The 17251-nt window shown below is 29.2% G+C and overlaps 1 protein-coding gene across 7 annotated transcripts in view; it reads right to left on the bottom strand.

The window, feature by feature from the left end:
• Positions 1-17251, bottom strand: part of LOC107443783 (plexin-A2) — a 275694-nt gene that overhangs the window by 33466 nt on the left and 224977 nt on the right. For all 7 annotated transcript variants that reach the window (XM_016057758.3, XM_016057792.3, XM_016057769.3 and 4 more), the window contains one exon: positions 5938-6066. In XM_016057758.3, the coding sequence (XP_015913244.1) occupies positions 5938-6066 (129 nt within the window). The remainder of the gene's footprint in view (positions 1-5937; positions 6067-17251) is intronic.

Genomic DNA, 17251 nt, shown 5'->3' with positions numbered 1-17251 from the left:
CAGTAGGCGGAGCGTCAATTACAATAATTTTCACAACAACTAGTAGTAAGCTCGAAACGCGTTCATTTTACACTGGACGATGCCTTGCATAGTAATAAAAAGCCTGTTATTAGCCTAGTCGGTTATTAAGACCGACTTAGCGCTCTCCACAGCAATTAGCTGCTTCCCTATCCAATTGAAGTTTGAAGGAGCCGTTAATTTAATTTTTCAGAAAGAGCTCTCTTCCTTGGCATAATCAAGCTTTACCATTTGAGGAAGGAATTTTTTCGTCATCATTATTTTATACACGTAGTAATACAACTAGAAACTTCTCCAAGATTCTTAAAAAATAAGATTTATTCATAAAGGAGAATGCAGAACTTATTATTTTTTATACCGCAAATTAAATTTATCATAGTTAGCGAACTAGTTTTCGAAGTTACTTCTTTCTTATATGAAACACTTACTATACATATTTTTATTAATGAAAAATCCCACGCTTTCATGTTTTCTTTGGTTTTAAATTAAATTTTAATGGGAGGATATACTTTGGAAACATATTTCGTCTTTTGAAAAATGGAGTGGAATATACTGTTGCTTGAAATTAATATTTTTAATATATAGTTATAAGCGGGTAAAGTGGCAGGGTATACAAATTCATAAAAAATTGTGGTTTAAAAAAACACAAGCTTTATGAAGTTTATTAATCTTATCAAAACTTGGCAAAAAACATTGCAATTTTAATCATTATTTTAATGTAAGAATTCTTTGAAATGAATTACGATTTTTTCTTGGGTTAAAAAAAATAAAATAAAAGAAATGATTTAAAGCGAAAGTATATAAAATATAAAATAAAAATAATGCTCAAGTTATCAAAAATATTTAAATATTCAGATCACAATTTGAATTATTTTTTACGGGAAAATTATTTGAAGGTGTTATAAATTTAAAATATTTTTAATGGTATCACAAATGTTAGCCTACTCGAAAAAGTTTCTATTTGAGAGTTTTTAACTTCTTTTCATACCATTCTTTAACAGAATTCCATTTTTTATACTCGCTCCTATTTAATTTCTCCTTTGTTTTCCCTAAATAAGCTAAAAACTTACCAATTCCGAAAAAATTACACTAAAAATCAAACTTTCTCTCTACTATTTCTAAAAAAAAAATAACTTGTTAGTATTTAATAATAAACAATGGGTAAAAATCATTGTTGATTCGTTCATACGGCACTATTATATTCAGAGTATTCCATGACGCTTTTTCATTCTGAACAGTGCGTTTGTAGCATTAACTACTTAGGCTCATTTTTCACGTATTCTTCATTAAATAAAGTAAAATTATTTAAAATCTAACAATAGGTTTAAATCATTGTTGATTCTTTTATATATATTTTNTATATATATATTGAGTGCTATATTGAGAGTATTATATCTCGTGAAGCTTTTTCTAACATAACAGTGCGTCTTCAGAATTAACTACTTAAGCTTATTTTTATACGCATTATTCATTCAATAACGTAAAAATAGTTATTTTCCAACAAATAACCGCATTAAATCTTGCATACATTTGCTTTTTATTTCCGAGCAAATTTTATAAACAACAGCTCAAAAAACTTGGTTAAAAATTATACAAAAACACGAAATGTATAAAACATTTCAAAAGAATTTATATGGGTAGTCTAGCAATTTCCTTAAAAGCTATTTAAAAACGAAAGTTTAAGTTTTTTTAAAACTAATTAACAATTTTAAAATGTTATAGCAATAAAAATTTAACTGAAAAACTAGCAATTAAGAAAATACAATTTTACATTTTGCAAAGAGTTAAATAGATTTCATGCTAGGTAAAAAAAAAATTTTAAAAATAATGTATACTTAAGGTAAATACAAGTTAGAAAAACCCAATTTTCTCATTTCTGAGAGAATTTTTTCTCTCCTGCAGGCGTTTGGAGAATGAAAAAGTAAATACCGCGAATAAATAAAAATTGGCTAGTGAAAAGGTCGGAATGCGATGAATATGCTAATGCATTCGCGTGTGCAAGTTAATTGGTCGAGGTAGAAAAAAAAGTTTTGAAATCATGTGGTTACTGCATTTGTAAAAAGAAATTACGAGAGAATTTTCCGCCATTTTTTATTACTTTTTTACTACCTAGTCTCGGTGAATTTTGACGATAGCACTGAGAATATAGAATGGGAGTACTTCAGATCAACACGCAACATTTTTCTTCTTTTTTGTACTTTAAACTCACGTTTTTAAAAATATTTTTTTAAACAATAGTCAGGGACTGATAATATTTTCGGATAAGTGGTTTTTAAAGAGATTGTAGTTAAAACAGCCTAATTCGCAAAAACGTTGTCTTAGTTTTAATTGGCCAAAACTTATAGAAATTTTGGTGTTTGTTGAACCATGATAGTCTTAAAATTTGTTACGATCAATGGTGATAAGTTGAACCATTTTTTTGTACTAAATTATTACAGTCAGGTACTATTACTGTTTTTAAAAAAGTGCTTTTGAATGGGATTAAAACCGTATAATTGTGTGAACTTTGTTTTATAGTACATATCTTAACCCTTTGAAGCAGAAATTTTATTAAACATATTTTTCTTATTTTATTTATTATTTTGTATTAATTTAGGTCAAAATAAGTGAAAAATGTTATATTTAGAATTTTAATAATTTTATGTTATGGAATGCAGTATGAAACAGCAAGTTAGAAAAACCCAAGGTGTCTTTTTCTGCGTTACTGGTAAAATCTTCCAACACGGCTCATAACAAAACAACAATTTTTCAAATTTGCACAACTATTACTTTAGATCTAAGAGAAACAATTATTCATCATTTAAATTTCTTTAAGTTACAATAAATTCTTGAATATGAAAGAAAAAAAAATTCATATTAATTTTTTGGGGATTTAATATTTTATAATCCGATAAATATTATTCCGATAATTTAACAGATTTTTTTAGTAACTTTTAGAGTGTTTTGTATCAGAAAAAAAAATGTTTTTGCTTGTAATTAGAGCGTCAATAAAAATGTGTATAAAAGAGACACCGGAGTCCCAACTGACATTGTTACATACATGACATTGTTAGAAAGTTTGGAACGTTTTGAATCGTTATATCGTCTAAATTTGCTGCAACCTTAAAAGAGTGCAAAGTTTGACCAAAATATGGCTTTTCCTTTACTTAGATCCAGCTTCAACTCGATGCCAAAATCATGCAGTTGGTCGTGAAATTGTGGAGCCTTAACCTCCAGGAACTCAATGTCCACAAAGGGCTGTTGCGGGAATGCTTTACTTTATTTCACGGTATGAATTTGAACGGAGAATTGGTTCAATTTTGACACCTAATTATCAATGCAGCAACTTTGCACTGTGTTATGGTTTTTGTTGTTAATATTTATCGCTTTCTTCAACATAATACATTAAAAAATTAGCAAAAGCTAACAAAATGAATGTTAACAACAGTTATATAACTTATGAGACTTATAAACAACTATTTTGTATGTTAAACGGTATGTTTTGCTTCCAATCATAACGTTAGTCGTAAAATTTTGAAGCCTAAACATTAAATTCCACGTTCATTTAAAAAATTAATATACAAAGGCCAATAATGCCCTTAATTTTTAGATTTTTTTATTGGGAAAATATGTAAAAGAAAGAATTAAAAGTCATGTAGAGGTTATGAAATCATTTGAGATGCTCAGAAATATTTAAATACGAACAAATAAGAAAAATATCAATTGAACAACTTCAAAATTAAATGAGGAGAACGTATACAAATTATTTCAAATGCATACAAAAGTTGAAAGCAGTTGTTTAAAAAAATCTGTTGGATATTTGTAATTTTAATGTTTTTTAGGTGTCTGTCCCATAAAACTTTGAGGCATGGGTAAACTAGAAAAATCTTAAAAAATGAAAGGAAGGGGAACTCCTTGACTTCGGCTATTTTCGATAGCAACAAAAACCTAATACATATTCCAAATGTATGGAATTCCAAAAGCAAGGAGGATGGCGTTAGAAATGCAATTTTTGCTTTTTTAGTCATGTTGGCAACGTCTATTCCTTGAAGTTTTTGTGTGTAGGGGATAGAGAGGGAAGTAGAATCCCTTCAAAAAGGGAAATAAAAAACGATAGTAGCGATCGATTTTTGCGATGTTTTCATATCTCCTCTTGCCCCGTCTGCGATTCTCCAACGTTTCTTTTTGTACATCTAGACGGTGAGACCTTTTTTCGCATAATCATCGCGATACCTAAAGAGATTACAGCTAGCCGCGGAGTAATCCTGTTTGTGCACGCTAACGACCAACGTAAACATCTTTTTGGGCCCAAGAAAAATTCAGGAAGCAGATCGTCTAGCCTTAACTGAGACTGCAACTCTTAAAAAAAAGAAGAAAAAAAAAGCTAACGCATCTTTCCAAAGGGTACCGAGTCGAAGAGTTTTTCCATCTTCTTCTAATCTTATTTTTCGAAGGTTTGAAATCGAAAGTAATTACCATTGGCTCAGTGGGTACAAGCTGGCTTCTTGCTGAGCGAAGCGGTTTCGCTGCGCCATCAATTAGTTAGGTTAAAACCTTTCGGTAGAAGTAAGAAAAATAAAGTAAATAAGCGTAAGAAACTTTAAAAGGATACTTGAAAACAAAAATGCAAGGTCGGGAGAAATATATGTTTCACTGTTTCGGTGACTGACTTTCTAGAATTTGTTTTTAATTCAATTTATTTCGGAATGAAGGAGCTTGAAAAAATGTACTTGTAAATGGCAAACGCCGAAGAGAATACTAAATTAAGAGTTTCTAGGAAGTTACATTTTTAGATTTTAATCTCAGAGGTTCCAAGATTTGAATCTAAAAATGGCAAAGAGGAATATATACATAGATAAATATATGTGGAAGAATTTAAAACTGCCTTGCTGGAATCCGGAGACGAAAAATTTTCGATTCTCCAGCTTCGCTCCAAATAAGAAGCAAACGCTTCAGCTCCGCTAAGGCTGCGGATTCGAGTATTTTACTATATATTTATGCGTGCTTTTGAGTTTCAAATTTCAGTTTGAAATTTCTGGTATAAAAAAGAACATTGAGAAAATAATAAATTATCCTCAGTTCGCACAGAAAATAAAGATTAAATTTAATTCACAGTTGAGTTATTTGTTCATTCTTGAGAAAAGATTTGAATCTAATAAATCCTCCTTCAAATTTGAACCTAAATGATTTTAAATGCATTTCAATGACGAGAATAATCCTACTACAGCAAGTTGACTAACGGCAATAGTGTTACAATGCAACAGACCTCGTGAATGTCTGTAAAATACACTGAAATTGCTGGAGTCCTGGAGCATTAAAAATTTAAGAGCTCCAGTTCCCTATTGTTTCACATTGTATTTTGCATGATTTTCACAACAACTATTTTTCCAGTTTTTGATAAAATTGTATAATATAAGATATGATATATTGTAGCAGTGTGGTAATTTTGGTGCATCTAAGATTGAGCCATCGACTCATGCTTTATATAGTGGTGTTGTTTATATATCATAGATAGTGCTTTCAGAAAATTTTAAATTTAGAGGATAGAATAATACTTGGATAAAATAAAAGTTAAGATGATTCAGAATGTCTTCATTTTAAAAATTTTATTATACCTCATATTTGTAATTTTAATTGATAGTATGCTTGTGATGCGTCGTACTTGTTTAGAGAGACTAACTAAAAAAAAAAAATCTTGCAGCAATGGAATAGGAAAGAAATAACGTGCTGTTTCCATAATAAACATAGAAAGGGAAGATGATGACGAATCTATTCAATCTTCCCATCATCCGAAAAGAATGGCAAGGAACTTTTCCTTCATGTTCCAACAGCTATAAAATTGGTTTGTACAACAGGAAATAAACTGCAATATTAACTAATAAGCTGCTAAGATATTTTAATTATTCACTTAAAAAAAAACAGGGTATGTTTTCAACTTACTCTTCTTTCTGTCATAACATATAAGAATTCTTTGTTCTTGTCGAAGAGCATGTCCGGACTTACAGACTTGCCTTCATCTATCTGAAGATCGCTGTACTCAAAAGCACTTGTCACTGATTCAACAACAGCCTGAAAACAATTAAAAAAAAAATTTATTAAAAATTAATTCATATGCATGTTTTTTAAAATTTAAGTATAACCAGTGGCGAGTGCTGTACTCAAAAGCACTTGTCACTAATTCAACAATAGCCAGCAAATAATAATGCGTTAAAGAACACATTACGGACAAATCTAAGCATAAAACATGCCGATTCTTAAAATAACACTGTTTTGTTACATGTACATGACTCGTAAAATGCTTTGTAGAGCTTCCTCTCATTTCCTTTCAATCTAAACTGAAATTTTTTCAGGTCCTACAAAGCTTCTTAAATTTTGAATACTCATTACTTCTAAATGCATTTAGAATTTAAAAAAAAAATTAATTAAGCATTTTGAGAATTCTGTCAGTTAAGACTGAGATATGTTTGTTTTTCGCTATGAACCGCTTTTAAGCTCCATCTTTAAATAAAATGATTTAAGATGTTTTAATACTTCCTTTGCTAATATTAACCTCTAGAGTAATTGGCCAGAGTTTAAAAATATTTTTGCACTTTTTTCACACATAAATATAAATTTCAAGCCCTCAATGCGCATAATATTGACTCAATTTATTTAAAAATGATTGTAAAAATGAGTATTAAAAGTGCTCATTACGGTACACCCTGTGTAATTAAGTCGGAAATAAAATCCGTAGTTATTTAAAAATTGAATATTTGAGTTTGCAAGTGAATAAAATTTTAAAATAGACTAAATTACGTTCCTCTATTGCAACTATAAACTATGATAAAGAAAAATAAAGTTTTACATGAAAATCTACTAGGAATGATATAACTTTAGATTAAGGTTTGGATCATTTTACAGACAAAATTACGCAGGAAGAATCAATAAATTTCAAATGTTATTTTGATGAAATTAGCCATATTGTTAATAAACGTCCTCACACACTATCCTTAAGTAAATAGTCGCCAAATAAATAAGGAAAATAGTCTTTGGCTCGAGTCATCCTCGCGTGTCGAATTCACCAATGCAATACGCCATCAATGCCAGTTGCAGCAGCTGCTCTTGAACGTTCATTGACAAGACGAATGTCAAGAACTCGTCGAGTAGCCAGTTTGTATGCAGTGACAAACCGTCCGTGGAAGCGAAGGCTGCATAGATTGCGCATTTATGCGAGAAGCCAGGTTAGATTTGTGGAGGGGGGTGTTAAGGGTGAATGGTAGGGGTTCAGCCCTCCCTAGAGAAGTAATACTCTTCTCATCAGTCACCCTAAATTGAAGTCCGATTAACCGACGCCTGAATTAGGAGGAAGGCCAGTTTTCCGCTCGAACTGATGACGGACACAAGCCTACAGAATGGCCCTTCAAACTTTATTTGTTCCATAAATTTCCACGAAGTGCTCACGATCGCTTACCGGAAGCTAGCCTTAAGGGTATCAAGAGCAGAATCTCGTTGAACAATCACTATTCGGGAGGGTATGAATAGATCCCATCTTCTTGGACCATGAACATTAATGAATTGTACCGGTTGGCTTTTTCTCGCCAAGTGGATGTTCGAAATAAGCTTGGCATATAAAAACAAGACAGACAGTTACGAGCGACTTTGTCATGCTTTATTTTTTAACCCTAGAAAAGTAAATTTATATCAGTGTTATTCTGCGTCCTATCATTTGACTCATAAGCGTCCTTACTTATTCTATGCCTAATCATTCTACTCGTAGAGTACGAAATATATCAAGTAAATTCGCAAACGCAAGGGAAACACTCTTAAATTTTTACTATAATGTAGATAAGTAATAAAATTTTAACGCTTTTAAGAAGACTTTAAGGTGTTATGGTAGTAGTCCGACTTCGCAAAACTGGCGCAAATAGGTAGTCCATTAGACGAATGTTACGTTATCTAGGGTTAGATGACTGTTTAATATAGTGAATCCTCAGTTGTGACAGATACTGTAGTTCTCCCTGATATTGCATAAGAAATTTTGAAAAAGGATAAAATATAGTATGCATTTGCTATGCTATCAGTCTGACTTCGCAAAACTGGCATAAATTGGTAGTCTATTAGGCGAATGTTACTTTACCTAGGGCTAAAAAAATGTTTAATTTAACGAATCCTTGATTATGACAAATACTGTCGTTCTCTATAATTTTGTACATGAAAGTTTGAAAAAGGAGCTACATTACGATAAAATATTGTCGAAATTACATTAGTGGACATGGACACAGTATTAAGTTCTGACTACAAATAAAAATAAAGCCTAGTACTGGCTGCGCAAATGACATTAAATTCGGTACCTAATATTGCCTTGAGCATGAATCGTATTTGTTTTTCATATCTTATTTGGCCATTTCAGCTAATTATAAGATTAATCTTAAACTTATCTGAATATTATCAACATGTATTAAATCCAGAATTTTCTAAACCACTTTAAATCAAATGAAGTGAAAGAATAAATTGAGTCATAACTTTCAATGACACACCAGGCAACATGCCAACAAATGTCAACATCAAATCTAGACCATTTTTTCCTCCCAGAGAGAAAATGTCTATAAAATATTAACTTAAAAAAAGGGGACAGATTCCACGAAAAAACAAAGTTGCAAGTTCAGAGAAGAAAATAATTTAATAAATGAATAAAATTACATAGTTCTAGAGCTTTTTTTTCTCTATGAAGAAAAAATTTCAGCGGGTAGAGAGGAAAACTCGGCCCATCTTCAATCCGATTTGTAGAAGCCTGTCAACTCTGCAGCTCCCAGAACTCTTTTACTACGCGACAGTGTAAGGCTGAAAGAAGAAACAGTAAGCAAAAAAGAAGCAAAGAGGCCTACAGGGGGTGAATATATTGGACGGGAGGCGTAAGAATACTTAGACGAAGGGTGAGAAAAGAAGAAGGAGAATAGCGAAAGATGATCGTGAGAAGCTAGAAAAGGATTAGCTGTGTCGGTTCAGGGATTAGGAGCAGCTAGAGACGGAAATGCTTTTATTTTGTCCGACAGTAAGTTCGCCTTCACATCCTAGACATTCTGTCAATGGACGGCACATTATTAACACTTAGACTTCTTCCTTCAGAAAGTGGACAGTAGAAATATTATTATAGATAAGGCGAATTATCGTTTGGCATCAAAAGAGTAAATGGAATTGGAAGCTACAAATTATTAAATGAAATTCACCTTTTATTTACGTCATTATATATCTGTGGATTAATACAATAACTATCAATGTCAAATTTTAAAAAGCTTGTGAAATAAACTTTCAATTTTTCATAAAAGCATTATGCCGTCCATGGCCAAACTATTAGACGCACTATAAGATTCTACGTAAAATCTTACTATACAGGTGATACTATCTTACTATACAGGTGATACTATCTTACTATACAGGTGATATAACCTTACTATACAGGCGATACTTTTCTTAGAAAGGAATGTAAAATATAGATTTAACTCTTAAAAAAAAATGAACAAGCCAAACATGACACAGACAGTCTCTATGATGTTGATTAAGTTGATTAAGAAAAAAAAAGTTGATTAAAAAAGGCCTAGTTGATTAAGAAAAAAAAAAAATTTCAGAGCTTAAACTATGATCCTTATTATAAATCGATTTTAAATATTTTTATCTAGCAATTCTTTCCTAAATTATTAGTTTTCAGTATTAGTCTCAATTATTAGTTTTCCTTAATATTTTCGAATAATTTTGTAATTTACGACTTTAAAAAAATTAGACGCCTATGTCTTCTGTTGACATTTTAATATTCCTTTCAGTGAAACGAAATTAAAAAAAAATATATATATAAATAAATTTTCAATAAATTTATCAAAAGTTATAAATTTTGTAGAACAAAGAGTTTTAAAGTTTATATAACTTTAGTATAGAGTTCAAGGTGACACTGCAATATTTAAAAAGAAGCTTGAATAAGCTTTACTCCTCATTATAATGCACTAACTTTTTAATAAAAATACACTAGAGTTAGAACCATAATTGAAATTAGAGTAATCAAACATTAACGTAAATGTAATGTATACAGCATTATTCCAATCACAAAATCTCTTATAACACAGTTCATGGATTATATAATACAAAAGAATTCCATTGTAAAATTATTTCCTGTCAGTGAAATGAAAATATAAACAAATTTTTAGAAAATTGAAAGCAAGTTTATTTTATATTTTCGAACGAAGAGTTTTAAATTTTAGAAAACTTTCGCATAGAGTTCAAGGTTACATTGCTATATAAAACAACTGGCTAGAATAACCCTTACTTCTCATTATAATGCACCAACATTTTAATAAAAGTACACTAGAGTTAGAGAAAAACTTTAATAGAATCTAGGATAATCAAATATTAACTTAAACGAAGTACATATATTATTATTCTAATCACGACGGTCTCTTATAATACAGTTGAGAAACTATAATGCAAAAAATTCAATTCTAAAATTATTTAATAAAATTTAAATGCTGACATGTTAACCAAACCTTATATATTTCAAAACCAAATATTCCAAAGGGGAATTAAAATAGAAGCATCAGCTTTTGCGTTTCAAAGAAGAATTTTAAGAAACTCGAATGCAAAAACGAAATTTTAAGTAGAACTCGAGAGGAATCTGGAAGATCCAATATCCACTTAAATACCCCAAATTGAATATTTAAGTAGCTCAAAACTAAATAGGATTGAAAATCTCTTCCCCCCAACAAATTAAAGATTTATCTTCTAAAAGAAAAAAAGAAACTTCATAAAACTCGAGAAAAGTTTCTTCTGGATTTTTCTGATGAGCTGAAATTGTAACTTAGCTTGAATAAGAAAAAAGTAAAGAAATTGACTTATTTTTCCTTTCAACTTCAATGACAGTCAACAGTTACTCAGGAAAAAAAAAAGAAAAAAAAAAGATTTTTGAAGAAGATTTAGAATTTTGGATCGATAGTTTGCTCGAATACAAAAAATTGGTGGCGCAATTCACACATTTACCGTTTCAAAGATGGTCAATGCAGTTTAACAAAAAATAACTAAATAATCGAATAAATAAATTATTTATTATAAAATATTAAACTATACCGATTTCTAGGGAAAATTTATTATTTTGAGTCGATATTTTACTTATGAATTTAAATGCAAAAAACTTGGTGGTACATTTAACACCCATGTATGATTTTTAAATTGTGTGGTATTTTTATTCTTTAATCATATTTCAGTAACTCAAGCTAATAATAACTAAGTAAGATGCATATTACATTTCTATAAATCTACAATTTGATTTTAATTTATTGAATTTTAAATGAATTAAAAAACACTTAATATCGTCAGGACAAATCTCGTCAATTTACTGATTGGATGAAGTTTTTCATCGGTTCTTGACTTCTCAGTGAAAAACGAACTTTTAATTAAATGAATTTAATTATTCCTTTTCCTCGAAAAGCAGACGACTGTAATGTTAATCTTCCTTGAGTATTGTTTAAAAGTTAGTTCTTTTGTTGTGATTCTTTTTCGGAATTTAAAATAAATATTTCTCTTTATAAGAGAACATATATAAAACAATAGCAGAACAGAAAATATTTACATTAAGAAAGTTTAAGTTAGCTTTAAGTTATTTTTTATAATATTATTTTTCTGTTTAATAAAACAGAACTTTTAATATTATGCCCGTTAAGAAAATTTAATTCGAACAAAATCAAAATATACGGACGAGAGAAAAATTAATATTATTATTTAAAATACAAATAGCAATCATAGTTTTTTTTCCATTTATTTATTTCACTACATAAACGAGGTTATTTAAATATACAAAGTTTTATCAAATTTGGACAGTTTTACTATATCTAACTATGTTGCAATAACAAGCAGTTATAATGTGATAGATAGCATTTAAAAACTTTAGCTAACTTCAAAAGATTGATAATTTGCCCTTTAAGGAAATAGCATTTTTGTAAACAAAAAATCGACACAGGATATTAAAAGTAAGAGTTGTAATTTTGAAACAAAATATAATTTTGGAAAATTTGGGGCATATAGTGATTTTAATATGATCTAAACATAAACGAGATATTTAAGAGCAGGAAAAATGAGAAATTAAAGAAATAAATTCCAAATTTGTATTGAATTAAAATTAATTTTCAATTTTACGCAAACTCAAATAACATCAGCATAATAGTTTTCTAACATGTCGACAGTTGTAACTTTAAAACAAAACTTCGTAGAATTTGTTAAGTATCTTTAGATCCTAGATCCTTTATTATTACCTAAACAAAAACAAAATATCTAAGCACAAAAAAACGAGGCATTACACGAAAATTTAAAATTTATACTGCTTTAAAATTATTTTTCAAATTTACGCATATTCAAAAAACATCAACGTGATAGGTCGATAGTTGTAACACTAAAACAAAACATAATGTCGTAGAATTTGCAAAGCGCAAGTGCCACTCCTATTATCTAAACAAAAATAAGGTATCTTAAGAGCAGCAAAAACAATATATTAAAAAAAAAAATCAAAATCATAATAAATTTAAAATAATTTTCAAGTTTACATCAAGTCTAAGAACATCATAATAGTAATTTTCTAATAGGGCGATAGATGGCGCTACGTTATCTATAAATCCACGTTTCATCTCACTGAGGAGCGTTCGGAAGCAAAGGATAAATTGGTTTTTTCTTTTCTCAGTTCAATTTCCAATACCTCAGCTGATTAGATTTTGTTCGAGCGTCTTAATATCAACTACGGAAATTAGAAGAAAGATCGCTTCCCAACTGAGTGAAAACTCAGGTGTTTGAAGAACATTATGTGCATTTCGACTGACTCTCATAAATATAAATAACATTACTGAGAATCTACTTCTAACGAAAGGCAACCGCAAACAATGTTAAGAATTTTACTCACGTGTGCTTTTGGGTAGTAGGGGGGAGAGAAGGAATGGGGCGGAGACACAAGGGAGATCCAATTGGTATTCCCTCGACACAACCTAATTGAATCGGGAAAAACTTTTCAACCTTTATGACAGCAATCAACTGCGCGAACTACAAGGTTGAAGTCGGTAAAGCTTTCTTTCTAGCAAGCCTATACAGCATGCAGTGAATCAAACTTTTTTGGGACTTCGGTTCATATTTCCGAATGTCGAGAAAAATTTATATAAATATATAGGTACGAATTTTTTTTTTGTTTGCAATTCAATAGAAAATAAAATGGAACAAAAAGTCTTCAATGCAATTCTGGGAAAAAGCCCTCAGTTAAAAATTGCTTTCTTTAGAAATATTTTGCTTATTTGCAGAAATAACGGCCATTATAAAAAAGCGTTTGTTTGCAATTCGGTAATAATAATAAAAAGTCATCAATTCTTGTAATGTCACCTATGATGAAAATTGATTTTTTTTACAAATATTATGCTTATTTTTAGGAATAACAGCCATTAAAAAAAATATATTTGTTCGCAGTTAAAGTAAGTATTAAAGTAATGATAAGTAATTATATTACAAGAATTTTTAGATAATATATAGTTATAATTTTAATTTTAAATTCAATCAATAGAACTTAATTTTATTCAAGTAATTTTGCATTAAATTTATGCAAAGATATGACTTAGAGATCATTTAATAATTTTTAACGGGAATGTCGATTAGTGTAAAATACCTTAAGAAAAATAAAATTTTAAAGCATATAAATTTCTAGAATTGAAACTTAAAAAAAATCTTTATTAGGATTCAAAAAGCGTAATGTAGGGTTCAATAAATAAAAACAATCTACTTATCTTTATAGCTTTAAAATTGAGATACCTAAAGTATAATTTAGTATTAAAGATCTGACTCGATTCCTCTATCATTTAAAAGAAATCATTTATTTTAATCATAATTTATTTTTTCATAAATTTTATGATTTAGAGATCATTTAATAATTTTTGAGCAAGAATGGCAATTTGTACATAATACTTAAAAAAAAAAAATTTCAAGCATAACTTGATCATTCAGTGTTAAAGATCTGACTTAATTCCTTAATTATTTAATAGAAATCAAAAAAAGCCTAGACAAAAACTAAACAAAACAAACAAACAAAAAAAAAGAAAAAAATAGAAGTCGAAATAAAAAAGAAAACGTTTAAATGTCGTCAATTTCGCATTAAATATATGCAAAGATTTCTATGACTTACAAAAAAATCAAATAATTTTATGTGGGAAGCAATAATATTTAGTTTGTTTTTGTTATCAATATCAATTCGTGCAAAATACTTAAAAAAAATGTCTTAAAGCATGTAAATTTCTAGAGTAGATATTTAGAAAAAAAAAATCACTCTTTTAATTTAAAAAAAAAAGCGTAATGATTTAAAAGCATTCAATAAATAAAAACAATTTACTTTGAGATCCCTCAAATATCATTCAGTATTAAAGATCTGACTTAATTCGTCAATCATTTAAAAGAAATCAAAAAACCCTGGACAAAAACTAAAAAATTTCACCTGATTTAAAACAAAGTACAAAAAATGACGTTATAATTTAAAAAAAAAAAAAAATATGCAAAAAAGAAATAGAGGTCGAAATAGAAAGAGAAGCGTTTAACTGCCGTTATCCATTCTTTCCCAAACTGAAATATTCTCCCATAATTAAATCCTTCAAAGTTACAAAGAGAAAGGAAAACTTTTTTAATCTGTTTGGCACGCCATGGTACTGAAGCTCATTTTTACAGCTGCCTTTTCCCCTTTATCAAAGCTTTTCTTTCTCAACAACGTCGGAATAACCCTCTCTTTTTCTCCCTATTTTACTCTCTTTTTTTTACTCTCTTTACCCCTGATTTTTTTTTTCCGGGACAATCCCTTAGAATGCTGAGATTAATGGCTAGTAGGGTATAATTCCGGGTCCAATCCAATTATGTCAGCCCTAGAAGAAAGAGATAGCTTCATACTAAGAACTGCTTCAGTCATTCAGCTAGTTCTGGTCATTAGATGATAGGGGGTAGGGGTCGGAAAGAACTGAAGATAACCAAAATTTCTACTTGCAGCTTTCTCCATTTATTTATTTCTCTAATTAAAGTCGTATTTCATAGATATAGATTACCTCACCTCACGTATTCGCCAGATTAGAACCGAACGTTTCTAAGGACATGTCCGTAGAAAAAGTTAATAATTGAAATGAAAAAAGCTACTTAATATTTCATATCAAGGCCGATCAAAACAATATGCTGCTTTTGATATAGATATTCCCAGTTAAAGATATATTTTTATGAACTTACGCTTGATTGTAATTGAGGCTGCTGTTGCAGCAATTGCTAGAGCACAGAATAGTGCAAAATTTACGAACTATTCTTGGTGTGTTGTGATTTGTATAAAATTTGGAAAATCACTTGAAAATTTTAAACGAATTTAACTTTTTATTTTAATTATGGCTGATGTTGCACCAATTGTTAGAAGATAAAATAATATACAATTTACAAAAAATTCTTGTATAATAAGAATTTGTGATTTGTATAAAATTTGGAAGATAACTTACATATATTACATATATTTAAGATTTCTTGTTATTGAGGCTGATCTTGAAAGAATTGCTAGAGAACAGAATATTACACAAATTATGAACTATTCTTGAATAATAAGAGTTTGTGATTTGTATAAAATTTGGAAGATAACCTTCAAATATTACATGAATTTAAGTTTTTAAGTTCAGAACAGAGCACAATTTACAAACAATTCTTGTATGATAAGAGTTTGAGATTTGTTTAAAATTTGAAAGAGAACTTACAAATATTACTGAAATTTAAATTTAAGTGTTATTGAAGCTGATGTTGTAGTAATTACTAGAGATAGAATAAAAAAGATTTTTCAAAAGATTTTTGTACAATATTAGTTTGTGATTTGTGCAAAATTTACGTTTTAATGCCATTGAAACTGATGTTGCAACAATTGCTAGATGAATAGAATAATGCCCATTTTACAAACTATTCTTTTACAGAAAGAGTTTGTGATTTGTATAAAATTATAAAGATAACTTTCAAATTTTACACAAATTTAAGTTTTATTGTTATTGAAGCTGTTGTTGTAACAATTACTTAAGGATAGAATAGTGCACAATTTACAAACTATTCTTGTACAATTTGAGTTTGCGATTTGTATAAAATTTGGAAGATAATTTTCCAATTTTAAACAAATTTTATTTTTATTATTATTGAGGTTGAAAGATTAATTTTAAATTTTATACAAATTTTCGTTTTATTGTCTATGAAGCTGTCGTTAATAGAATAGTGCTAGAGGATAAAATATTGCGCCCTTTACAAAATGATTGTTGCGTGGTAAGAGTTTGTGATTTTTGTTTTTTAATTTAAGGTACTTGGTGTCCAATGGCTTTGAAAATATTCCCCGCTGAGGATTATTAATCCACAAAAAAAACAATTTTTTTTACACTTTTGGAGTTGATTTTCTTTCTAAAATAATTCCTATAAAAATAAAAATGCTAGAATTTTGTCGTTGCTTCAATATTAAGGGATAACAGATTTATCAATACGAGTAAAACTACAATGAAACAAAACACTTTTTATAATCAACGGAACAATTTTTACAATCAACAAAAAGCTTTACAATAAAGAGAAACATTTATGTCCTCCAAGGAACTGAGATTAAATAAATTTTCGGTCCAATAAATACTTCAGTAAAAAATTTTGCTTGAAATTTCTTTAAAAAGAAATAAAAAGTGGAATCAACTGCAACTATTTTCGACCTTTTTTTATAATAAAACTGCTTTCAATGCTAACATGTAAGTTAAATGTTTGCTTGCTCAATTTTTAACATTATTTCATGAATCTGGTAGATTATGCCTAAAAAATTAATGCCGGCACTTAGGAAGATCATCCGTAAAATCCATTTTAACTTAAAATATTATACTGCAATTTTTACATATTTATTTAATCGGAGTGATTTAGTGATTTCATGGTAATTACTATTGTAAAAACACGAACACTCAAATATATGACGAAAATGTTTCCTCAACTCGAAACCTCATTGTAGTGCATCGTGGGAGATAGTTAATTAGAATTAGAAAACTAGGATGAAGACTAGACGATCGAAAATAAAATGACGAAATATGCCGTTAGGCTGTATGGTCCTTATTCTTGGTCGCGTATCAGGAAAATCTTGGGTTCGATTCCCGCTTCGGAAATGGGTATAATTTCTCTCTCCCGTATTTGTTCTTTTTGCGCTACTAAGGCGACGTTAATCTAAATATATGGCACCCAAGATTAAGTGATTATAAGA

Source organism: Parasteatoda tepidariorum, chromosome X2 (genome assembly GCF_043381705.1).
Source record: "Parasteatoda tepidariorum isolate YZ-2023 chromosome X2, CAS_Ptep_4.0, whole genome shotgun sequence".
In the NCBI taxonomy this organism is placed as follows: Eukaryota; Metazoa; Arthropoda; class Arachnida; order Araneae; family Theridiidae; genus Parasteatoda; species Parasteatoda tepidariorum.
Note: the sequence above shows the minus strand (reverse complement) of the source record. Positions and strands in the feature narration are given on the sequence as shown.